The 25,075-nt window shown below is 35.7% G+C and overlaps 1 protein-coding gene and 1 long non-coding RNA gene across 7 annotated transcripts in view; one reads left to right on the top strand and one right to left on the bottom strand.

The window, feature by feature from the left end:
* Positions 1 to 20,287, top strand: part of PTBP2 (polypyrimidine tract binding protein 2) — a 48,518-nt gene extending 28,231 nt beyond the window's left edge. For 2 of the 6 annotated variants that reach the window (XM_053984729.1, XM_053984732.1), the window contains 9 exons: positions 1,005 to 1,169; positions 1,246 to 1,356; positions 7,908 to 8,103; positions 13,878 to 14,017; positions 15,439 to 15,472; positions 15,916 to 16,008; positions 16,396 to 16,612; positions 16,715 to 16,792; positions 16,928 to 20,287. In XM_053984729.1, coding sequence (XP_053840704.1) covers positions 1,005 to 1,169; positions 1,246 to 1,356; positions 7,908 to 8,103; positions 13,878 to 14,017; positions 15,439 to 15,472; positions 15,916 to 16,008; positions 16,396 to 16,612; positions 16,715 to 16,792; positions 16,928 to 17,060 — 1,167 coding nt within the window. In that variant the 3' untranslated portion in view covers positions 17,061 to 20,287. Of the gene's footprint in view, positions 1 to 1,004; positions 1,170 to 1,245; positions 1,357 to 7,907; positions 8,104 to 13,862; positions 14,018 to 15,438; positions 15,473 to 15,915; positions 16,009 to 16,395; positions 16,613 to 16,714; positions 16,793 to 16,927 lie in introns of all 6 variants that reach the window. The other 4 variants (XM_053984727.1, XM_053984731.1, XM_053984730.1 and 1 more) reach the window with 3 other exon arrangements.
* Positions 13,907 to 25,074, bottom strand: LOC128811269 (uncharacterized). The gene is made up of 3 exons (XR_008438286.1): positions 24,981 to 25,074; positions 18,464 to 18,583; positions 13,907 to 13,993 (listed from the first exon to the last, which is right to left on the bottom strand). It is a non-coding gene; the product is annotated as an uncharacterized LOC128811269 (long non-coding RNA).
* Between the last annotated feature and the right edge of the window lies 1 nt (position 25,075).

Raw genomic sequence — 25,075 nt, 5'->3', positions numbered from 1 at the left:
TGGTTTTCACTAGGTCTTTTTTTCCCCCCCCCACTTTCTTTATTCATTGATTGGTTTCAGTATGAGGAGTATCATGTAAGTTGTAAGACATGGAATTGTATAATATCTCTAATGCCTTTAAAATACGCAGTATGCACTCATATGATGGTTATTATTTTTACCTGGCATGCTCACTTGTCTCTCTTGTTTTGTATTGTTTTGCTTCATAATGTAATGAAAGTATTAAATGGAATCCCTTTTTTCTGCACTTTTTTCTTTCTCAGAAAAAGAAATTAATCTTTCTGATACTGTCAGTTTTGGCAGTGGCAGTAGTTACATAGATGTGTGTTTTTGTGGTATCATGTGGTTACCTTTGAATTTCTAAAATCCTACTTGTCTTTAAAAACAAAAAAAAACCCATATGTGGAGAGGATTTTGTTTTTCTTTTTATAAAAGAGGGTGGATAACAGACACCAGTTTGTTTACCTCTCTGGATACTACTTTCTGACATTTGTTAGTCTTGTGTATTATTTCATTGTGTTAAAACTGAGAAGTTTGGACATGTTAGCTTAGCCCTTCCTATTAGAACTTTCTACATAATTGAAATGTTAGCTGAGATACAATCTTCTGAATGTAAGATCAGTACTTCTGCTTTCTATAGGGTTGGGGTTTTTCTTGGTTAGTTTGTGGGTTAGTTTAGTTTTATTTCCTGTAAAGGAAAGAATCTTGAAACCTACAAAATCCTCACTGTCTTTATCCTTACTAGTAGAACAATAAGCTTTCTTCTAGAAAGATTGATATTGGTGCCGCTTGAAGCCCCTCCTTAATGTGACATAAGGATTCATTGCTGTTTTCATTTTTGTTGGCTCTTCTCACAGAGTCAGACTGCATTGCACTTAACACTGTGTTATGTCTGTAGCTCTGAGTTTTAAATAAGTGGACTATTTTGTGTTTCTGGAGTTAACTATATTAATATTTCTAATTAATATTAAGAAAATCTCTCTTCTGTCCTATTTTTTTTAAAGCGGGCCCAAGCTGTTCTTCAGGCAGTGACGGCTGTGCAGGCATCAAATGCTCCCATTAGTGGGACCACTGTTAGTGAGAGTGCAGTGACTCCAGCTCAGAGTCCAGTACTTAGAATAATTATTGACAACATGTACTATCCAGTAACCCTGGATGTTCTTCATCAGGTAAGTCAAATTTCACTTTAACTTGAGCTATGATTGGGAGAAACAGATGTGTAAAACTGTACAATGTTTTTGGCAGATATTCTCTAAATTTGGTGCTGTATTGAAGATAATCACATTCACAAAGAATAACCAGTTTCAAGCTTTACTGCAGTTTGGTGATCCAGTAAACGCACAGCAAGCAAAACAAGTAAGTATAGTTCTCTTTTAAGGCTTGAGATCTTCCTGTACTCTCAGTATTAGTAAAATGTTGATGTAACAGAGTACTGCCATAACAATGTGTTGTACTCCTCTACCATGTGTGTGAACTCTTTGAGATTAAAAAAAAAAAAGTAGAAGTTAGTTGTTATACCATGTGAAATCAGTGTTTAATGATAGTATGTTTATGGATACTGTGTCTAAAATATTTTAGACATTTGTATGAACAAATATTATAGTAAGACTGCACAGAGATGAAATAATACGCAAGACTGCAATAGTAAAAATGTCAACCAGAAGTAAGAATGTAGGATGTCATGGTGATGCATAATTAATTCACTGTAAGCAGCAAATTTAGTAACCCTATTGGATTGTTGTTGGCAGGTACCTTTAAGCATCTGTACAAAGATGTGATTTGTGGATTAGTTACAGATCTGTGAAATTATTTAGTTACAGTATCCTAAAAAGAAAAAATATCTAAACTTATTTGTAACCATAAATGCCCAGAAGAGAGAGTACAATTTATTCCCGTGACCAGACTGTGAAGAAGCTTTGCAGCAGTGATGGGTGAGCAGGATCTTGCTTTTGTTTTATAGGAAACTCTCCTATATTGGGTAGGAGAGGCAAGAACAGGTAGCTGGTTTTATTTATTATAGCAGGAGAGAGCCTATGGATAAATTATGGCAAAGATCAACAGCATGTCATCTAGACCAGATGGTTTGAATTAATTGAATGGCATATGTTCACATTTGTGGCAGTAGAAAAGGTGAACCAAAGGGGAAGGTGAGATTTTTATTATTATTATTATAATTTTCAAGAGATAAATGGAATTAATTTGTATTTTCAAACCTTCACATGCAGTCTGAGTTTGAGGAAGGCTGATTAAAATTGATGTGCTGGTTAAGTGTTGCTTGGCAGCATAGAAAGTGCTTATTGCCTGTAGATGACAGACTAGCTGAGAACTTCACAAAATTGAAAAGCTCACACCTCAGGCTAAGTTGGCAAATTTTCCTCTTGGTAGAGAAAAGACAAAAAATGGGCTTAATTTTCTGTTGTAGAGAATGAGGGATGTATTGAAATAAAGACTTTGTTAAGTGGTGGAGGGTGGTCATTTTTGTCCCTATCACCAAATGAAAGACTGGGCATTGATTTAAGAACTGTGAGATGGTCAAGACAGGGAATCACAAAGAAATTGAACATATTTTCAAAAAGCAGAGTTTAAGTTTTCATGCTATTGAGGAAAACAAGACAGAAGAGACAATTTGCAGCTTGATTTATGGTGGTCCACTTTAAGATAATCCACTCCAGAAAAGCAGTCTGGAAATACCTGTAGATCTGGAACACAATTTAAATTAGCGATGTCCTTTTCATAGTTGAAACAATATCAAATATTAGATCATGCCCCAGAGTAGAGAGAGATGCAAATATATCACTATACTACATAAGAATTTGTATGGATGGGATTGACCTTGCAGGTTTAAAACAGTGGTACAGAAACTACATCATAACCTACAAGTTCTGCAGAAATCAATTGTAGACATTTAGATTTATATTTGAAATATTCGATAGATTCTAAATGTATTTGTTACAGAAGGTTGTAATTCAGGCTTGACTTGTGTTTGGAAAGCCATTTTTCAGTAGTAGATGTTACTGCTGCTTTTAAAGTGCTTTTCTGATGCAAAGTGTGCCATCAAGTGTTAAATCTTTTGACCCCATATTTTGAGTAATGTATATTATCAGGAAATTTAATGGAAAAATGACATCTGCGAAATGGACTGTAGTGATATGAAAATGATCAGTGTAATTCTAGGTCTATATTATAAAGAAGTTACAAATGAAAGGATGAGGTATGTAAAAGTGAGAAAGGAATCTAAGAATCTTTTGCCGTTGTTGACTTCAGCCAAACTGATACTAGCTTGTGTGACTCTATTGGTGTTAAAAAAAGCATGTATTTCTTCCTCCAGTTTTGCGTGTTTTGATTAGGGTACCTGTTCACTTGTAGCGTGTGTGTGAATAACTTCATTAAATAAGCTTTATGTACAGTCATTGTCAGAGCCTGGGGCCTTATTCTCAAATTGAAATGGTCTTAAGTTTATAGTTTCATTTTTTAACCAATCTATGCATAAATATACAAAATGTTACGAGTAGTACAAGTACTGCAATTACTAAAGGATGCTAAATTGGAAGGAAGGTTTGATTTCCCCACTACCCTCACAAACTAAACAGAGTAAAATAGAGTTCTTATGGTTAAGCCACTGTGATAAAACATGAAGTGCCACCAGAACAAAAATACCTAAAGGAAAGAAATAGTCAGGTGATAGGAAAAACACCCCTTCAGCTTAAACACATCTGGATGTAGAAGCAAGATGATATGGTGGCTGCAATTATGTTGCATGGAGTTCAAGATCAAACACTTGGTAAATGAGTAAGGTTTTCAATTTGTTTTCCATCCAAGTTACTGTAGAAGATAATGGGGAAATTTAATTTTACGGTGGTCCTCTTCCCAGGAAATCAGAATATGGCCTTAATAGAAATTGAAGACTTATTAAGGAAGTTAAAGAACAATTTGAAAAACTCAAGTGATAGCTAGTGAAAAACCTCATTCCTGCTCCACTTGTTTTGTAAGAAACTCATTTCCTGTGAAAGTAGATAGTGGCTCCGCCAATACTTGTTTCATCACCACCCTCAGGTTGGATCATTAAGGGTTCCTTGGGTGAAGACTGGGAGCTTCAGGTTCTGTATGATGCAACAGTCTAGCCAGGAGTGGAGGATGTAACTGAGAATGGGCAAGAGTAGAGCACAGTGAACTGCTGTGCTTCTGCTAATGAAGGCTTTGTCTGGAGATGTCTGTACGCATATGGAGAAATCTCAGTGTTAATAATAGCCCATTTTCATTGTAAATGATGAATACTCTTAGCATAAGCACCACACTTAAATATTTGAACACCAGTAGTTTGGTATACCATGAGATGAGAGTGCTGGTATTTCTGACTGAGAAGCTGGCTAATTCAGAGCACTTGCCTTCGTTCAAATGTACTGAAAGTATTCTTGCCAAATCATGGATATTAACAGTTACTAATGACTCATCTACAGACAATCAACTGAGGCTCATATACAGTGCATGCTGGTCATTTTGACCCAGCACAGGTTAAAAATATCACTAGAGGTTCTGTTACAGTTGGCCAATTGATCCTTCCTAGGCCTGCACATAATTCAAAGATTCCAGTGAGGTTTAACTGCACATGTCATCTTTCCAGTTGTTTTGACTCACAACTGCAGGGTAGCTCTGTGCTGGTAGCAGTCTGCAAAAGATTTCTGCCAGTCTGCATTGCCCTCAGATATGTAACAGGCACTTCAGGTAGTTATGGCAGAATGGAAGAATGGACATCTTCAGATAGGATACTGAGCTGCAGGGCTATTCTGGACATCTTTAGTTCTAAAGAGCACAATTTATACTCAGAAATGATAAGTAGTGTTCAGGTAAACAGGAGAGTGCTGGATTGCATTGTATCAGAAAGCCCAGGAAGTGCAATAACAGGTCCTTTACACATAAAATATGTTAATTTTTGAGAACAGAATGTATTTACATACACTTCTTAGCCACAGAAACTTCTTGTCTCTAAGGTAGTTATCTCTAAAGAAATTACTTTCATTTAGATGCACAGATCTGTAGGATGCACTTGGGACATATCTCTCCCAAGAGATACTTACCATATGACCTTTAGTTACTTTGAGGTATTTATTTGAGCTGGAGTGTGTATTATAAGTGTTGCTTCCTTGGGTTTGGGGTTTTTTTATGCCTTTAGCTCTTATGCCCTTCTAAAATCTTGGGTTTCTTTTTTTGGGTTTGCTGATACAAGCAAGATGAAGAATGGTACTCACATTTGTAGAAGGTCTCATGATTCTTGATCTCCTTGGTTTGGCCCATGTGTGGTGTGGTATGGTATCAGATGTGAAATAAATACTAGGAAGAAAAGTTTATTAGCAGTAACTAGAGTTCTTGGAGATGATGTTTGTATGTACATTCACTAGCAGTGAATAGCTGGTGTCATGTTTTTCAGGATGTCTGAGAGGAACAGTGTTTGAGGGTTTGTTGTACATTCTTTTGCCAAGAGCTCAGGACACATTCACATTTGTGACTTTAGATACGAACAATTAATCTTGATAAAAATGCTGGTTGGTGAGAATCTTTCTTGCATTGTTAGGGGTGCCTGATGCTGCTGGTAGAGATGGTTGGGGTGAGGGGATTTTTTTTTTTATTCTGATGCTTGAATCCTTTCCTAGAGTTTGACTACAGTGCTTATTAAGAGTGCATCTCCTTCCTTTCTGGTTCAGGATGTTCTTTCAGCCCATCTGCCTCCCAACTACAAGGGATTTCTCTTGTGCAGTACCTTTTATATGTATTTTTGGTCACTTTGATTTTGGCAGAAAGAGGAGTTTTTGCTGTTTCAGTAGAAGTTTTAGTTACTTATATGGCTCCCTTAAAACACTGGCTCCTCTTCAACTACAAACACAGATATATCTTGGTTTACTACTTAAGTATAAAATATTTTCATCAACTTAGCAGCTTTCTGCAAGCCACAAGTCAGTAGTTCTACAGACTCCACACAGAGGTAAAGTATGAATCTTATTGGGTCTTGTGATTCAGACAAAGCTAAACAATGCAGCCTTTCAGTCTTGTTCATACCTGGTTTCTTCATCATGGGATTGAGTGTTCCCTTGCTGGGCAGTGGCATTGTATTTGACAGTAAGTAGACTCTGGCTGGATAATTTGGACCTTCCTCTAGTCCATATCATAGTGGATTTTAGAAGGTAAGAAGTCTTCTAAAAGTGATGGCAGATTCTCAATGTAAACTTTTTTAGGTGTAAGTGTTCAAGTATTATTTTCCCAAATACCAACAGGAGTCTTGGATTGTGCTTTGTCACCATGTATAAAAGAGCTAGCAAGTGGTATATGCTGTAATGGTTGTGCCCACCACCACCCCAACAATACAGAATTAATTAATTTAGTAAGCTTGTGTTCTGTGAATAACAGTAAATTTTGCTTTTGAAATATTGTATAAAGCATTTTTACGCTGAATTTCAAACATAGGAGTTTCTCTTTATGTGCTATTTGTTGATACAATGCTTAGATTTTCCAGTTAAGTTTTCTGTTCTATATGTTTTTAGAACTTCCAAGCTATTGCAAAATAATTACATTGACTTACACATTCTTTTACGTTGACTGCTAATGGTGGTAGTTCTTTCAAGAGGTTTTGTGAGCCCTGGAGATGTCAGGTGTGATAATGCTTTGTGGGGACAGCCTTGCTAGCAAAGGGGTGTCTGCAAGATGTTCAGCTTCCAGATGCATCACTGTTTGAAAATAGCAGGCACAAGGTTTGTGCAGCACTTAGCTCAAAATAGTAAGCCCTACCAGAACCTGGATGTGTTGGCAAGAACACTGCAGATGTAACCCTGATAACTGCAAGAGCTAGCTCAGGTCCAGAAGTGGTACATTTCAGTCCAAACACTGAAATAAAAGATCTAATGTGTGTATTCGAAAATTTGCTTTATTTGTTTTTTTCAGTGTGTATATATATATATATATATATATATATATATATATATATATATATATATCTGCATATATATTTTTATATATATATTTATATGGTAGCATTATATTTAACATAATGATCAACATAATTGATTGAATGCTAATTTTTAAGATGAGCTGCATCATCTCTTCCTAGCATTCCCTAAGAATTAAACTACCTTTATTACTAAAGTTTCTATATTTTTAAATCTCCCATATTTAACTGGTAGTGCTTTGACAGAAAGGAAGATATGTCCAAAATGTAAATGGACTCAAATCCAGGTATTGACTTGCCTGATGGATAAGGGAGATGGAGGAAACACACATATATATGTGTGTTTATATATGTTGGATTTTTTAAAAAGTGTTTTCATAGTTATTAGTTGTCACATTAATACACATTCTTTCAGAAGTACCAATTAATTGTGAAAATGGGACTTCTAAAAAAGAGCATTAGTAACATCAGGTTAGCAGTAAAAGTTGGTTTTCTCTCACTTTTGGTGCTAACTAACTACCTTTAAGGTGAGAAGGAAAGCATGCAGAAATAATGTATGTATTATGCTTTAACAGATGACTGTCTAACATGGTAGTGAAGTCTAGATTTTTTTTTTCTTAGTCAATTTTCCATGTAAGATTCTTCTTGGTTTTTTTTATTTTTTTTTCTTTGATCAATCTATTTGGCATTATGTCTGATTTTAAGCTGTGCTATGGAATGCAGGTTAATTAGCAGTATTCGACAGACAAAATTTAAGCTTGACAGTGTTAAAATGTCCCTTGCCACTTTGGTGCATAAAAACAGTCTCTAGGTAAGAAGGGAACATTGAGCTTCCTGGCATCATGTTGAGAGGTTAATGCATTTATTTGGTTTTAAGCTAGACCTTGTTTAAAATAAAGCAACCAAAAATCCCAAACTTGTGCAACCAACTGGTATTGTGTGTCTTTTAAATAAACTGTGATCTTTTTTTCAGGCCTTAGACGGTCAAAATATTTATAATGCTTGCTGTACCCTACGAATTGATTTTTCCAAATTGGTGAATTTGAATGTCAAGTACAACAATGATAAAAGCAGGGACTACACTCGTCCTGACCTTCCATCTGGCGACGGACAGCCAACACTGGACCCAGCTATTGCTGCAGCATTTGCCAAGGAGACCTCTCTTCTAGGTATGATGTTGACATTCTTCTTCTGTTTTGCAAAGCCCCTTCATGAAAATATTCATTAATCCTTCTAACAACTTAAATTACAATAGTGTCCAAAGGCCTATTCACGATTCAGTCTATATTGTGATCTGAATTGTAGTAATGTAATTATATTGTCTTTAGACAATATAATTTTTTTTACTGCAAAAAATGAATGAAAACTTGCATGACAAAATGACAAATGCACAAAGTACTAGAAAAAGTCAAGTTAGTTCAGCTTGTATCCCAAAATCTGTCCTTCCCTCTTCCATATGTTCCTGTCTATGGCCACCTTGCCCACCTTCCCATCTGATTTGTAAGAGAGACTTAACATGATTTGCATGATTTCTTCATGCTAATGGTTATTTGTAATATCAGGTTATGAAACTAACATTTTGCTGGTTTCCTTCAAAGGGGAAAGATTATGCTCTTTGCTTAACATACCCAAACTCTATGGTGCTACCTGTAGTTTCCATGAATAAAAGAAAAAATCTGTAGTTGCACTTCTAGTCATAAGAGTTCTGAGTATCCTGTCAGCCTTTGAGTTCATCAGAAGTTGGTGAAATTCTCTGAAAAAGGTACAGCTATATCTATCTTCTGACTATTACCAAAATAATCAATGCATACTCCTACTCCTGTCAAATTGGTTTTTGGGGAGAACACCTTTCACTCTTTAAAATGTAATAGCACTCAGATATAGAATCATTATTTTTTATACAAGCTGATTTATTATGTTGTGATCATTGTTCTTCCCACTTAGTCTTTTTCTTTTTTCTTTCTTGGATAACTTCCCATTTTTGTTCTGAAGAAAATGTAAGAACAACATAAATTTCATGCTTTTTTGTACAGTCTGGGCCAAACTGAAGTAAGTTTGAGTTACTCTTGGAAAGTGGGGCCTCTGCTCTGTTACGAAAGATAGAAGGCACTTAGTGAATGATGTGAACCCAGGAAGAGGTAAATATTGTAGCTAGGGCTACTGAATGTTGCACTGCATTTGCCAGTTTTCTGAAATCAGGTTACTTGAGGGATACATTTCATATCTAGTTGTAAAGTACACAAAATCAATTCCCCCAAATTCCAGAGCACTTGACTTTACATTTCCAGTATCACTTGTAGCTACAGCAAAAGTTTTGGGAAGTAAAAATATACTGTAAGAATCTAAAGTCTTAGAAAAAAGAACTAGCTAAAGTTAATTTTCTTCTATCTCTTTAACTTCCCATAATTTAAAAATTGCAATCTTTCATTTCATGCTTCGATTGGGAAGGTGGATGAATGTTCATGTAGAAGTTTGACACCATGGAGATGAGTGCTGTAGGAACACCCTTGAGGCAGTTAGTAATTCTTTTGTCAGCCTGTAATGACTAGAGCATAGACATGGGGCTGCAGTATGAGTAGTAAGTAGACAAAAGCAAAATAAAGCTGCTTATTAATGAGACCCACAATATTAGGGATTTAGGAGAGGAGAGAGTAAAAATTCATGAGCTATAAAATGCCAAATGCCTTTTCTTGTATAACTCTAGTTTTGACATTTTCCTGAATCTTGAGAAGTTGATTTCTAGTCTCAAGCTTACTAATCTATTTCCTTGGATAGATAATACTTAGAGCATGCATCAAATTAACAGGTTTAATTTGCTTGGCATGGTGAAATGACACTCTGTGGATGTTTGCATCATTGCATGACTATGGATGTATTTAATTGGGGTTACTGTACTTTCTACAGTTATCCAAGTGACTTAAGTGGACTTTATGATCTACTACATTAGACCTGAAAATCACTTAGATACTTCAGATTTTTGTCTGCAAAACTACAGTTTTCTAACATTTTAATTTTAATCGCTCACTTCCATGTATATTGAAAATAATTTCTAAAAAAATTATGAAGATGACAGTCACAATAACTAATTAAATATTTTGATTTGTTCTCCTTTGGTAGACCTCCATACATACATTGTTTTCCTAAGCAGTAAAAAATAAATGGTACATAACCTGATTGACTTGCATTGCAGCTGTGAAAGATTTTCAGCATTGGTGAAGTCACTCATGTTTATTTTGATGAACAGTAGAGATTTTATATCATGTTGGCTTTTTCTTGTGTAAAAACATTCATTGTTTCAAAAGAGACTTAAGGGAGTTGGGTACATTTTCTTACTCTGCTCCTGGCCAGTTGGGTGAGATTGGTATATTGTTAACGCTTCATCCTCTGTCAAATGGGGATGGTTAGTACAGGGATTTTGTTGTTGTTGTTATTTTTCATCTTTTTCTAGTTGACTTTTTGCTGTTTTTACAGAACTTGAAAAAAGACTCCATAGTACTGTTGGTGCCTTAGTCATTAGGATAATTGTCAAAATGGGAATGGTGATTGTTTGAATATGGAAGAACAGGATTCTCATTCTGGGCTGCTTACTGTGTAAAAAGGCACAAAATATAAATGATGTAATAAATAAGAGGACAAAGGATGGAAAAATACCAAAAACCAGAATGGATTGCTTGTGCATACAATTTATAGCTGTATTTATTCAGATACATAAAGGAGAAGCATGGGAAGACTTAGAAGTTCAGAGAGTCATGGAGGTTGGCAAACTCTGATGTGTTAAGTATGGCAGAACGAGAACAGGAACCTTCCTTCTAATTTTTTTAATCTTAATGCTTATTTCCTTCTGTTTAATATAGAATTTTTCTGTAATGTTGATAAAGATGTCTTCAGCATATGCTGAGTTTCTGCTGTGCCTTATTCTCATGTGATTCCCAGAAGGCATATTTCCCCATGAAAGAGTGGAGCTCCATTTTGAGTTTAGTGTGCTGTTCTTCAGGTTCTTTTCCATGCTCAAAAAGAATACCATGAGATGGACATGTGGCATTGCTGTAAAAATTCTTGCTGTAGCTGATCTTTTATATGTATATCATGAGATTGCCAACAGAAAATGCAGTAAGAACTCACTTCTTCCTTTTGCTTATGTTACACTTTTATATGCTGCAAACTTGTACAAAACTTGGGTGCAACTTTGTGTTGTTGGCTTTCTAAGAGTATACTGTAATCCATATGTCAAAAGTGAGATTTAGGTTCAACACAATTTTGTGGCTTGAGTTTTATTGACAGGATGTAAATCTTGTTGGTCTTAGTGCTTAAATCTGCACTAATTCTAAACCAAACATACCTTGGTTTCCTTCTGGGTGAAGTCAATGCTCCACTTCAATAAATGTAACTTTATGATGTAGCTCTTGTAGCTTTGTGCGCTGTTAAGCAGAGCTGTTAATCTGCTGCCTCCCCCAAAGCCATATGAGGAAGGACAGGAACTAGTCAGTACAAGTAGATGGTGATTACTTGATAGCGGCATGAAAAGGGTTCATAACAGGTCCATAACCCAGTTCTTGGTCAGTTTTGCTTACCTGCATTAAGATGATTACTAATGCCTGTGGTTTTCACAGAAGTTGATAATATATTTTTAGTATAGCTTCAGTTTACCTACTATGAAAATAGCATTAGCAATTTGCATTTCAGAAGTCACACAAAAGGATAAGCTGAGAGGGAATAAATAATGTGATAAGTTGTATTTTAACTTCATTGAGGAAAAGGCCTCAAAAGGCTAGAAAGAAGGTATATAATATTTGTATGTTTTCATTAATATGTTGAAGAAAACAAATGCCTGTTATCTGTAGTTGTTGGCAACTAAAATAAAGCTAGTGACAAAGATTTTTAATACTAATTGATCATATTGACAACGTAGATAACATTTCTAAATAGTTTCATACAAATCCTAAACAGTGTTACTTGATAATTTATTGATAATATAAACTCTTCTTATTTTTAGTTTTTAAAAGGTTTTAATTGCTTAAATCAGAATGGCAAATCAAAGTACAGTGGAGACTGCAGACCAAGAATTTTGTTCCACAGCTATTTGCTGTGGCTTTGTAATTTGTCTGAACTTTTCAAAAAATGAGATCCATGTGTGCTAAGTAATCAGTTAAAAACTGATTTGATTACAATCAAATAGATGGTCTAGCCTGCATGCATCTTCACTCATTCATCTACTACATCCTCACCTGTGATAAAATAAGGTTTCAGAAATCTTTCATTCTGTAAACTGGCCAATATTCAATGTGTGTTAATGTTTTTTGATAGAAGGAGAAAATTACTAGTGGACAAAATGAGTTGGTTTCAAGTGAATGATCAGAGGCAATATTTTTTTCTTCTGTTTTTTACCTCACATATGAAACAATAGATATAGTCTCCCTCCTCTTCACCCTCCCAAAAAAAGTTACAGATGTCACAGAAAGAAAGCTTTGGATAAACAACAGCTGTATTATACTGAACAACAACAAACAAAATATTTTATATAAGAACTACTTCAAAAATCAAATACTGATATATGCTACTCACAATGTAGATATTTGTTTAATATTACGGCTGCAAATACACTATTGGGCTTAGGACTTGCACAGCTTTATCCCTTGCTATCATTGCTGGCATTCTTTGTTAGCACTTTCCACTAGTGCCCCTTTTTGAGATTCTTGCTGACAATTTTGAAGGGTAATAATTGAAAATACTTTTAGGAATGGTGTTTAATTAATCATTGTTTTTTAACTTCTGTGGGACCAAAGAATGTCCTTGGGATAGTCTGATGCTATGAAGAATTTTGCCTTTTATAGTATGAGTTACTTGGCTGTGCTGTGCCCAGCTATGGAAAGAACCATAAAAACTTCACTAGTCTTCTTTAGATTCCTTTATTCCTAAAAATACAGGACTGGCTTAAAGTTTCTAAGGTTAGGGAGAGATGTCTAGACATACTAGAAGACTGGATATGCTCTAGTAAGACCTGGTAGTTTGACATTTTCTAAAACTTAAGTGATTGCTATTGACCTAGTATATAATAAGTTGTATTTCCTTCAGGTGGGGATCTGTCATGCTTTACTGTCCTGGAAAAGTATTTTGATACAACAGTGCTCTTTTACTGAACCCTGCATGATGTACAAATGGCAATGTTGATCAAATACAATAAAGCTGTTCCTATATAAACCCTGTATCGTGCAAATGTATCACGAGATCCTTTCCTGAATCCTGGGAGTAGCGCATTCAACTCATATCCCCGTGACTTGAGCAGACAAAACCAGCATTTCTCTACAGGGTCCGAGTTTCCTTGTAGAAGAAGATGTAAAGCCACAACTGAAGCTTTAACTGAGGCTTCTTCAGAGAACTGGATTACTAAAGCCACAGAGCATGTTGAATCTTGAATTTAAAGGGTTGCCTCCCCACCTCATGCTAAGGCTGTGAGAGATGTGTAAACCTCTTCACTTGGCCAACTGCACTGTCGGGGATTTAGTCAAGCACTAAGTTGAAGTGAGGAATGTCTCTCGAATGATGATGGGAAATAAGGATGCAATGATGCAGAGAGCACAATTAGTGTTTATTCTTACTGATTTAATCAACATTTATTTTAGACCATCTTGATAAACTAGACACTTCAAGCATTTTGGAGGGCAGTGGAAACAAGTTTTGCTGCACAATAATGGTTATTTGAATAGAAAGTACTTTTTGTACCTCATAACTTTGCAGACTTATCTGAAAAAAAAATTTCTACATTTTTCTTACGTTACTTTACCAACCCATTTCACAACTCTTTGGATGACTTTACAGTGGTATTGTCTGCTGTGTAGAGTGGTGTATACAGCCCTAGTGCTGATATAGGAACTTTGTATTTAAAATGACTTGTGTGTGTTTCGTAAAATATGCTTTATTTTAAAATTAGGGCTTCCTGTTGCAGCTGTTCCAGGAGCTCTGAGTCCTTTGGCTATTCCAAATGCTGCTGCTGCAGCTGCAGCTGCTGCTGCTGGCCGTGTGGGAATGCCTGGAGTTTCAGCTGGTGGCAATACAGTCCTCCTGGTTAGCAATTTAAATGAAGAGGTAAGTGAAACAATTTTACTTTTTTTTTCCCCCCCCTCTTTAGTCACACTTCATTTGTCAGTATTTTATAATTTCTTTTCATTTAGCCTCTTACATTTGGATTTTAAGCTCAAAGTATTTTTGCTGTTTTTTTAATAATCCCCCAAAGTTTATTTTAAAGCCATTGTTAAATACATTTTTGTTCCTAGGTAGCTAACAACTTAAAATATCCTTTGACAGTCAGCTACCTACTTTTTCTAAGAATAATTTAGTAACTTCTTCATGTTTGAATACCAACTATTCTTTCTTTTGTAACTGTAATCACATAAACTAGAATTTCTGTTTTGTTTCTAATTGTTTGCTGTTTCATTTCATGCTTGTATCTCACATTTTTGAGTCTTAATTTATGTGAACTACTCTAACACATTTTTCTTTGAAGGTTCTCCCAAAGATCTTGACGAGGCACTCTTCCAGTCTCTCTTAGTAATTTTTTTTCTTTGCAGTTACTCATTTGTCTTAAAAAAAAAAAAAAAAAAGTGGTGGCAAAGCATTTTCACCTTAACTGTATCTTTCTTGCTAACTCAGAAATCTAAAGGGATTAATTTAGTTTTGCATTTTTACTGTCCTTTACATTTATTTTGATGGCTGTGAAAGCTGGTATGAAATGTGGGAAGTTTGTATCAGTCTAGCTGTTCCATTTTTAACTGGCCTCTGTCACTGTAAATCATTAAGCTTTTTTTATCATCTAGTACTATTTTGTCATCCACAGTCTTGCATGTTAAAATGTTTCAGATCAGAGTGCCATTTTGAAAGATATTTTGCCTGCATTTCATAACCAGCCATGCTTACGCAGTTAAAGTTTAAATTTTAAAATTTCTATTGCATGCTTTTTTTAATTTATTTTCATGTTGAGATGAAATGCTGTAGTTTACTCTTGATATGAATGTACTTTACCCATATTTGTCTTGGGTGACTACATTTTGCTCAGTTTTTCTTGTACAGTACATAAACCAACCATTTTCTGACCAAATTCCTACATTTCCTATGTACTGACCTATATTTTATTTTTTTTTTGTTCCCCACTTCCTTATTTTTTTTTCTTCTGCATTGCTGTATTCCCTCCCCCATTTCATCCTTTTCCCTGTGTGTTCAACTTCCCTTTCCTTGTCTTTACCCAAATTCCCATGCCCTTCCCTGTCTTACCCTTCTCCTCGTCTTTGTCTACGTTCCCTGTCTTCATTCCCTATGTTCATGCTTCTGTGCTTGAACAAAATGTTCCTCGGACCAACTTGCCCCAATTAACCGCCTTGAAACCATGATCCATGACCACCTCACCATTCTGCGGGAACCACCCTTCGTTATGGATGATCTGTTCATCTCCGCTCTTCCTCGACTCTTCTCTCTTCTTGTCTTACGCTGCTTGCTCTTCTCTCCTTCTAAAGATGGTTACGCCCCAAAGTCTGTTTACCCTCTTCGGTATGTTATTGTTAGCACTATACTTTTATTATTGGTTTGGTTTTGTTTTTATGGTTTTTGTTTGGTTGGTTTTTTTGTTTCACCTTAATTCTTATTTGTAGCTAGCACTTTGGCTTAAAATTGAATAGTAAATCTTTTGCTATTTTTCTTTTGCTGTTTAAATCTCTCCATAGACACAGATTTTCTTTTAATGCATGCTAATATATTTTGCATGGTCTTTAATTTTATATCATTCACATAGCTTTGAGGGTTTATCAGAAATTATTCTTTTCAAAATTCACTATTCAAAATCTTTATCTCCTTTATTCATTTGTGAGTGTGTTGAGTTTGAGCGAGTGATCTTGTTGCTGTCTGAATGTTCCATTGATATGTCAAAATATATTACTTAGGTTGCTGGCTTTAAAATGAACTTTTTCTTTTGGGTTACTTTTGACTTTGAAAAGGTGTTTATGGTGATGTGCAGCGTGTGAAGATTTTATACAATAAGAAAGATAGTGCTCTTATACAGATGGCTGATGGAAACCAGTCACAGCTGGGTAAGATTAGTTTTCTGTTTATATTCCCATTAGTCTAAGTACTTGGAAATTAGGCTGTGTAAGATCAGGTGAACTAAATGTGTTTATATTTGTCAGGCTGTCTCTTATCTTGGTTATCCACCAGATCCAAAATATTTTTGCATGCACTTGTGTTCCAGAAGGTCTGCACTTAAATGAATACCCTAAATGAATTCAACAGCTGAATCAAATATGATGATCCCTGAATAAAATGAAATATTGACAAAGAGTCTGCAGACCTAGTTCTTGATTCTAGTCCTTTAGCACACTGACCCTTTGATTTACTTGAGTGTTTTTCTTCTTTGCATGTGTGATGTACCACAAGCTGTTGAAAAGTAGCACTCAGTTGAGTAAACTTGTCTTTTTCAGCCATGAGCCATCTTAATGGACAAAAAATGTATGGAAAGATTATTCGGGTTACCCTTTCTAAACATCAGTCAGTACAACTACCTCGAGAGGGACTTGATGACCAAGGGCTGACTAAAGATTTTGGTAATTCACCTTTGCACCGCTTCAAGAAACCTGGTTCAAAAAACTTCCAAAATATATTCCCTCCTTCTGCAACACTTCATCTGTCCAATATTCCGTAAGTGTTCACTGTCAGTAATCTGGTAATATTTGTGTGAATCACAGCACACTGAACTGACTAATGATTTCCTGCTTATGCTTATTTTCTTCCTGTCTCTAGACCATCAGTAGCAGAAGAGGATCTACGCACATTGTTTGCTAACACTGGAGGCACTGTGAAAGCATTTAAATTTTTTCAGTAAGTAGCTTTTCTGCACATAGCTCTAAAAAAAGAGTTCTGCAGCACATCTTAAGAAAAAGTATATATCAAATAGCAAACATTAGGAGCAACCCCTGTAGTGTTCAAGTTCCTAATTCCATTATTTTGTTTCAGAAGAGATCACAAGATGGCACTTCTTCAGATGTCAACAGTAGAAGAAGCTATTCAGGCTTTGATTGATCTTCACAATTACAATCTGGGAGAAAGTCACCATCTGAGAGTTTCTTTCTCCAAGTCAACTATTTAAAAAGGCAGATAGAGAATGAAGGTGTATTGCATTGTTTGGTGTTGTCACCTTTTGACTGTTCAGGAAAGTGGGGACCAGAGTTTGTCTTCTGTTTTTTTTTTCATGCTGTTACCATTCCTCGATTGTTTTTAAAAAGTAATTAAAAAAAGGGCAGTGATGTTAACTGCTTTTCAACTGTTCAACTGTTGTTTAGATAAACCATTGTTTTGTTTAGAAGATTTCAAGTTAATACCACATTTTTTCAACTTAGTTGACGTACGTGCCTTAAAAAGGAAAATTAGTACTGCTGGAATTGCATAACTATTAAAAAGCAAATTTGGTTGTCTGGGGCACATTGTTACATGATAATTTAAATATGTTTAGGCAGGGGTGTGTAAAAAGGTTAAGTTTTTATTTTCTCCTGCTTGATAGATTTCTTTATCTGCTGGCTTGTCACTTATTTTTCTTTTTAATTGGATAAGATGAATTATGCTGAAAGAGTAAAATTATTTTGATTTTTGCTACTTTTTGCTATGTGTTCTTTTTTTAAAAAAGCCTTTTGTATTTCATTGTTCTGGTCTAGATTCAGTTATGAATATAGGCATTAGTTAAAATTAACAAGGTACAGATATTAATTTCTTAAAGGACAAAAAGTGACTTCTGTGACTTTGAGCCCTACGTGAAAAGCATTGTGGAATCTTAACCTTTTTGTACACACTCTTGTGGGATGTATCATATAAATGTCAGCACTAAGTAATGTCTTGTTTGTGGCTGAATATTTTTCGTAGATGTTTTTGAAGTTGACATGACTTATGTGCATTTCAATATATATTGCCATCTTTAGTTTGTAATTAAGATATGGAATATGGTTGTGGATTTCTGAGCATGTACAGACTGGTCAAGCTAGTTCAGGAAATGGTGCATGTATTTTTCAATGATGAAGAAAGTTTGCTGCAAATGCTTGCAGGAAATTTTGTGGCAGTTTTCTAAAACTGACAACCAGGTGGGACCAAAGTTTATGTGCCTTTAGTCTTAATTTACCTTGCATTGTAATATTCAGTTTTAATAAATATCTTCAAAATATTTTGTATTTAGAAATTGATCTGACTTTACTATAAACATGGCTCAGAATCTGCAGATCCAGTTAATTTGAAAGCAGTTCACTGACAGTCCGAACTGTTACCTTGATTCTGTTTAAATGACCAATACTTTTTGAAATTGATGTACTTAGTTTCAAGATTCATAGATTCTGTTATCTATGTAGAAAAAAAAGGTCATGTATATTTTCTATTAGTTGAGTTTTTACATCTTTAGAATTGTAAAATTCAGTATAGTTTGGAAGTGGCACAATTAAAAATTAATTTTCTAACAAAGTTGGGAGGTTTGATGGTTGTTTAATTTCATTTTGTGTGTACTCTGCTTACCTCTGTAGCATGCTCAATAAACACTTCTGTAGCTCTGTATTCACCTTTTCTGTCTTTCTCTGCTGCTATCTCTTCTCTTCTTTGTTTTTCACTTCTACTGTGCTTCTAAATTCATGTTCTCTGCCAGGGTGGGAAAAGCATAATATTAAAAACTACTATTTATGGCTTTTTACCATAAATCTGATGCTGTGAAAAATACCAACTCTTTATTTTCAGATAGTGACCCCTTTGCAGGCATATGTGCAAATTAAACATTTCCCACCCTGTTATAACTTACTGCTTTAAAGACATAACTTTTATTGTAGTTTGTTAGCTCTCTCTTTCTATCTTTTTAGTTTTTAAGCAGATTTATGCACTAATAGATCTCTCAGGTTTGCCATACTCTCTTGCTGCAAGTTTCATCTTTCATTTTTTTTGTGTGTGCTAAAGATTTTCTACTAATCATACAGTACACTCATGGGTCAAAGTAACAAAGGATTCCACTTGAGATCCGTGGACCATACATATCTGAGAACAGGATACTTCACCTTTTCAGTCATGGGTTCAAATGAATATTAGAACAATTTGGGCACTTCAGTAGTTTTCCTGCTTATTACTTTGAACTGATTGTTGTGGGTTTTTTTTTCCCTTTCAGTTAGAAATAGGATTTTACACAGTTGCCATTTAAGAGTAACTGAATGATCCTGAGGCATTTGGTAAAAGCTGTCAGCGTTCAAATCAGCATTTTTCAGTCACTTTCCAGTAGGACCACTGTAGGTACATTGATGTCAGAATACTTTGTGAGCTGCTGTCTTCCTTTGGGTGGCTTTCAAATCACTAAATAGCTATCAGCTTTTGAAGGTCGTAGTATAACGTAGGGGCTTGCATTAATAGGTTAAATAAAATGCATTTAATCAGAATTACACCCAATACATGATTTAAGTTATACTCCAGGTATTGCAGTGATCACCCTGTCTGAAGTGCTGAAAGAATCCTATTCATCCATACTCAAAGTTTGTGAATCAGCATCCTTTTACAACTCGAGCACCCAAACACACAGATGTGACTATTTCCAGTGATTTAAGCAGTAGTTAAGGGTCTGACCGACCTGATCTGTTACATTTTTCACCTGTACAATATGATGTCCCATATTTTTCTAAAATAAAAGTGTCAGATTTCCTTTTGTGTATCAGAATGTGCTTGTGTGTTTCAACTAGAAATGTGACTTGAAACTTGTCATTCTGTGTGTTCAGCTTGTGCTGAATTATTTCCACTCTAAAATGTGTATCAGATAGCATACAGTGCTTGCCATATGTGTAATTTTGAAACAACTGTAAACATCTGCACTGTCTGATTATGTACAAATATAGGGGTTTATAAAAGGGTAGCTTACATTCTTCTTGCCAGGCTTATTTCCTTAGATGTTTCTATACTTTTCTCATTTTGAAAATTTCTGTGGCAAAAATCTCAAGGGAAAGAGTATATATTGGCTTTGACTTGCTATAAATTCAGCAGCTTTTATTATGAGGTTATGTTTGTATCAGCCAACATTAAAAGTAATGACAGTCATAATTGTCATGAAAACATTTTTTATTAATCTGAAGAAAATCACTGTTCAGTTATGGATACTTAGTCTTTAAAGTGGTATCTCTTCAGAAAATACAGACTTAGTAATGAATGTCCTAACTCCTAGAACTTTCAAAAACTTGTTTTTCATGAGATGGTAATGCATTTTGTATAGCAATTTGTACATTTTTGTTGTTATAAAATGTAAATAAGTTTCTGTATTTTTAGCTCTTCAGAATGTGAAAAGCATCACTTTTATTAAAATTTTACTAAAAATAACATTCATGAATAACTTCTTACACTCCATGGAATGTGAGTTTTCAGATTGTTAGTAAAACTTTACCCTAGGCATGGTGATTCTCTGAACTCAATTTCAGATTTTTAAAATAATTCTGGTATTTTGTCAGAGGGCAGTTGCTGATTTTTATTTCTTCATGAATCATTACATTTTTTCTCTGGTGGAGCAATTAATTGGTTGGAGAAGTCCAAAAATTATCTTTGATCAGGTAATGTTGAGTGGCAAATACTGCATGGAACTGAAATAAACCAAAACCTTATAGCATTCTAACTGGGGGAAAACCTCAAAGCTAAGTGAATACATTTAGAAGTATTTCTGTATATTGTGATTTAACGTGTTATGAAAGGCACCTTTGCCCTGCAGGAATAGCAGTTCACACAACTATTTGTAGCTTGCCATTTTTAATGTTTTACATTAAGAATTAGTTTTATAAGCTGTTTTACAAAAACAGTTTCTTTGATTTTTTGTAAGTTTCCTTATGTTTTCTAGTATCTTGCAGCATGACAAGATTAATAAGATCCTGCTGTCTGAAGGATTTAAGGCACTGTGATTTCAAACTCTAGTTTACTCCAGATAATTTGTCTAATTCTGTGCTTAGGTAACATGTACTTCTGTCAAAACATTAGAAAAAGAATTATGGGTGGTTTTTTTGCCAACAGGAATTTAAATCCACTCAAGTCCCATCTCAAGAAATGGTTTTCCTAATATCAAATGTGTTACAGTGAGCAAGACTGCTCAAAATGTTGGACTGCATTAGGTAGGGATGAGGCTGAAGTAGTTCTTCTGTTCCAGACTTGGAGACAACCTGAAATTCAGTTTTGCTGTGGTGAACAAATTTTCTTTTAAATAATTACGCAGAATACCCAATGTCTTGTAGTTCTGGTGTGTAGAGAAAGGGATATATTTTTTTTTTTTTCATATATATATATATATACATATGTATATATGTATATATGGACATCTGCAATATTTCTTACCTTCCTGGTTTCTTGGGCAGCCGAGTAGCTGCAGCCTACTAGTGTGATTCCAGCCACACAGAGGATAAGAAGAAAGAATATATAGGATTTGGCATGGTATTTTCTACTTAATGGGCCTTGGTAAAGTTAGTCAGTCAGTAGACTGCAGTAGTCTTAGCTATAGGGAATGACAAACCAATAATTATTCTGTTAGTGCATTGGCTTGCTAGAGCCAGTGACAAAGTTCCTGCCTTGCTGTGGAATTATAGGCCACAATAATGCAGCTTTAAAGAATTTCTTTACCTTATTTTTTCCTTTAATGTAATGATTTATTTAGTATCACATAATCTGAGTATTTTGAGGTTTAAAATTCTCTCCAGTGCATGTGTTTGGTCTTTGAGGATGGTTAACAAAATAAGATTGGTGAGTTCCTGCTTCACCTTAAAAAAATGTTACAGCTTGCTATATCTGTTGTTGTTTTCTGAATTGAGTGAGTTTTCCTCTGATCAACAAACTAAATTTGGAAGATGGTTACATTGCTTTGGTTTTTCCTTTCACAGTTTACAGCATGTGGTGTTTAAAATCTATTCTTTCTTGATTAGTTCTGCAGGCAGGCAACAAAGGAAAAGTGAAGAACTTTTTTTTCCTTGGGAAAAATGTGAACTAAATGCAGATTGACTTAAATGTCTCAAAAATTTTAGCTGAAACTAGCGCTCCTATTATGTGAGAATTCTACATGTTTTATGAGTTTTAGCCCGGTTTCACTGGGAAATGAGGCATGTGTAATTGCACCATCTCTGTGTGAATGTGCTGTTCCTGAGATAACCCCTGTCTCTTCCTTGTCATGCCTGTACCCTTTGCTTGCCTTCCTGGCAGGCAGAGGGGATGAAGGTCTCCAGTAGTAAGGCATTATCCTCGTGCTTAGTTGGGTTGCTAGGTCCAAGTCCTTGCGTTCAGTCCTGTGGGCGAGGGAAGGGAGGATCAGGTGCCTTGTTGTTTGCTGGGACCTCTCAAACAGGCACGGACCTGCCTCTCTCCCTCTTAATGAGGTAGCCAGCGTGGTGGGGCCTGGGGATGCTGGGTACAGGACACGAGAAGTGAAAGGGAAGGGATATTTTGCAGGAGGAGCTGAGTGTTTGACAGAGGAGCGTTGAGGGTGTTTCAGTAGCTTGTTTTCAGTTGTTTCATGCATAAATAGATGTGAAAAAGTATTGACAAAGTGAGACATGTTGGCTGAATAATTCTGTAGGGGTATTCTACAAACTAGTCTGAAAAAAAGTAGTCCAACCTTATGAACTAAATGTGATGTATTTTCACTTCAGCTCAACAGGTACAAGAATGTCAGAGCTTAGCACTTGCCTGCAGACTGCTGTGGAAGCTGGTTTTCCTAGGATGAGTACTTATCATCCCTGGAAGCCAGCAAGACTGAAAGCCTGAAGCCTCTAGCTCTAGGTTAGGCTACATGTCAGCATAGTTTAGGATGATTGACACTGATGGCTGGCCAAAGAGCTAGATAAAGTGAGCTAGTGGGATCCAGGAAGAGATTTGTTAGAGGAGTCATCAAGTGACACGTGAGGACTGGTATTTTTTGATGAAAAATATAAACTAAAATTTCTGTCTGTCTGTATTCCATGGCAGGTTACACCAGAGTCCTTTGGGCTAACCCTATTCCCCCTAGGTCCCTAATGCCCGGGGCTTATCTCTGACAGCATCAACACTCTTTGAAGATCTCAGCTGAAATCATGCTGGACTGGTCTGTTCTTTTCTGAAGCAAGAAAGTTTTCTTGGCAGCTGCATCTGACAAGCACCAGTGATTTATTGCATGTGGTGGGATACCAGACTTTCCACGCTAAAACACTGGCAATCCTCAGCTAGTGAAGAGTCCTGGTGCTGTGTCAACAAAGTACTCCTTTCATCATGCTGTGCTTTGTTGTCTAAACATTAACCTTCAGGTATTGACTTTGATAGCTTGAGTAAGCTTTTTGTGAATGTTTATCTTTCAAAATGAGGGGGCTTTCCCTTTTTTCCTCTCTTTTTAGAGAGAGGGAGATTTTCCTTTTGATTACAGAAAATAAACTAGAGGTTGCCATTTTCCAATTCTTAAGCAAATTTTGGTTGACCTCAACCATTTTGTGCAGAAGTGTGTCTAACTTGTTTAAACTCTGATGGCAGAAGTCACATAACCTCCTCAGTCTGTATCACTGCTCCTAGACTTAAAGGAAAAAATAATCTTGACCTAAATCTTTTGCTGCAATTTAAAAGTCTGCTTTTGTTTTTAGAAAGTAGTCATTTTCAAGTTCGTCTTAGATGGAAGATGGAGCTAAACCTCATCTTCTTTCAAGAGTAGTTACATTAAAAGACCTGGTTAATAGTAGATAACCTTTTACTATTGGTGGCTCTTCACTCAAAATACTTCTTATAAACAGAGGTGTTTGTGGCACCATCCTGTCACAATTGAAAAAATTATTCTTTTAATTAGAGAATGGTAACACCAAGCACTTCTGCACTGCTGTGGGTGAACTCTAAATCAGTTTTTTCCTGCAGGTGCCATACCTTGCTTGAGCACATGTACAGCAAGTTTTGGTCCACCAAGGCATGTGCTGTCAAGTGACTGGAGTTGCTCAGCAAAAAAAAAAAGTCTGTACAGTGCAAGTGATCAATATTAATATTTATTTGCGATTTTCTTAAGGATACCTGGAAATCTTTAAAAGTTGTTTGCTTTTCAAAGCATACAGGTAAAGTATCTAAACTTTTTTACAGGAATGTAGACTGTTGGTTTGTATAAGCTATGATCTATAAATTTATACGCAGATCTTCTGAATAAGTTGCCCTAAGGAAAGGGATTCCACATTTAATTTAATTTCTAATTTCAGCTTTTGCAAGTTTTGAGCCCATTAAAAACTTGGATTTTTGCTGATCCGAAACATACACATCGTTTTTCAGTCCACAGCAGCTTCCTCAATTTCTGAAGATGGGAATTCTGTAAAACATAGCTTTTTTCCAGGGTGATTTCAAACAACATACATTCTATACTCCTGCATAGCTAAAGGTACAAAGATTCTTCCTATGCTGGGAGCAGTTATCCAGCTGCCTGCTGGGCTTAGAACTGCTTGGTAAGCTTCCAGACAGGTGTACTGGAAAGGAAATATCTTGTGCTTTGGTGTGCCTGGACAGCAGTACAAACCCTAAACTTCCCTCAGCAAACCCTCACACTTGAAGCAAAACCTGGTTATCTGCTGCAGCTGTTAGGTTCCTAGGAATTCAGGCCTTGCAGATCAGTGCTCGTAGGACTCTTCAGCACTTCTGAGATCCTTAGGTAACAATAGCTGGTTGCACCCATGATTTCAGAACTTTTGGGGTGAGTTCTGTCGAGTGAGATTAGGGCTCTCTGCACTTCAGGCCCTTGGATTAAGACACTGAGTAGCCCTAGAAAAATATGGGAACCCTTCACTCTGTTTTGAGAAAGTTGCCTCATAAGATGTCATTCGATATTGAAAGTTACATTCATTTCAGCTTCACTTAGGATTTAGCAACCTGCTTGAATCCTGAGTAACCAACATCCTTGTAACACTCCAAGAGAAGCTCTTAAAATGCATAATTTTTTAAAAATTATATTTGGAACCTAATGTTCCAATAATAATTGGAATAATGCTTTTGTAATTAAGAAGTTATGTTTTTCAGTCCCCTATTGTGTATTTCTGTAGTAAATGTTACTTACATTTATTTTAGCAGAACTTAATAGTAGTCAATGTAGAAGTTGGTGAACTTGCAGGAGGATTACCACTTGGAACAACAGGCATTCGTTTTCTGTGC

The sequence above is a fragment of the Vidua macroura genome, chromosome 9 (genome assembly GCF_024509145.1).
Source record: "Vidua macroura isolate BioBank_ID:100142 chromosome 9, ASM2450914v1, whole genome shotgun sequence".
NCBI classification, from domain to species: Eukaryota; Metazoa; Chordata; class Aves; order Passeriformes; family Viduidae; genus Vidua; species Vidua macroura.
Note: the sequence above shows the minus strand (reverse complement) of the source record. Positions and strands in the feature narration are given on the sequence as shown.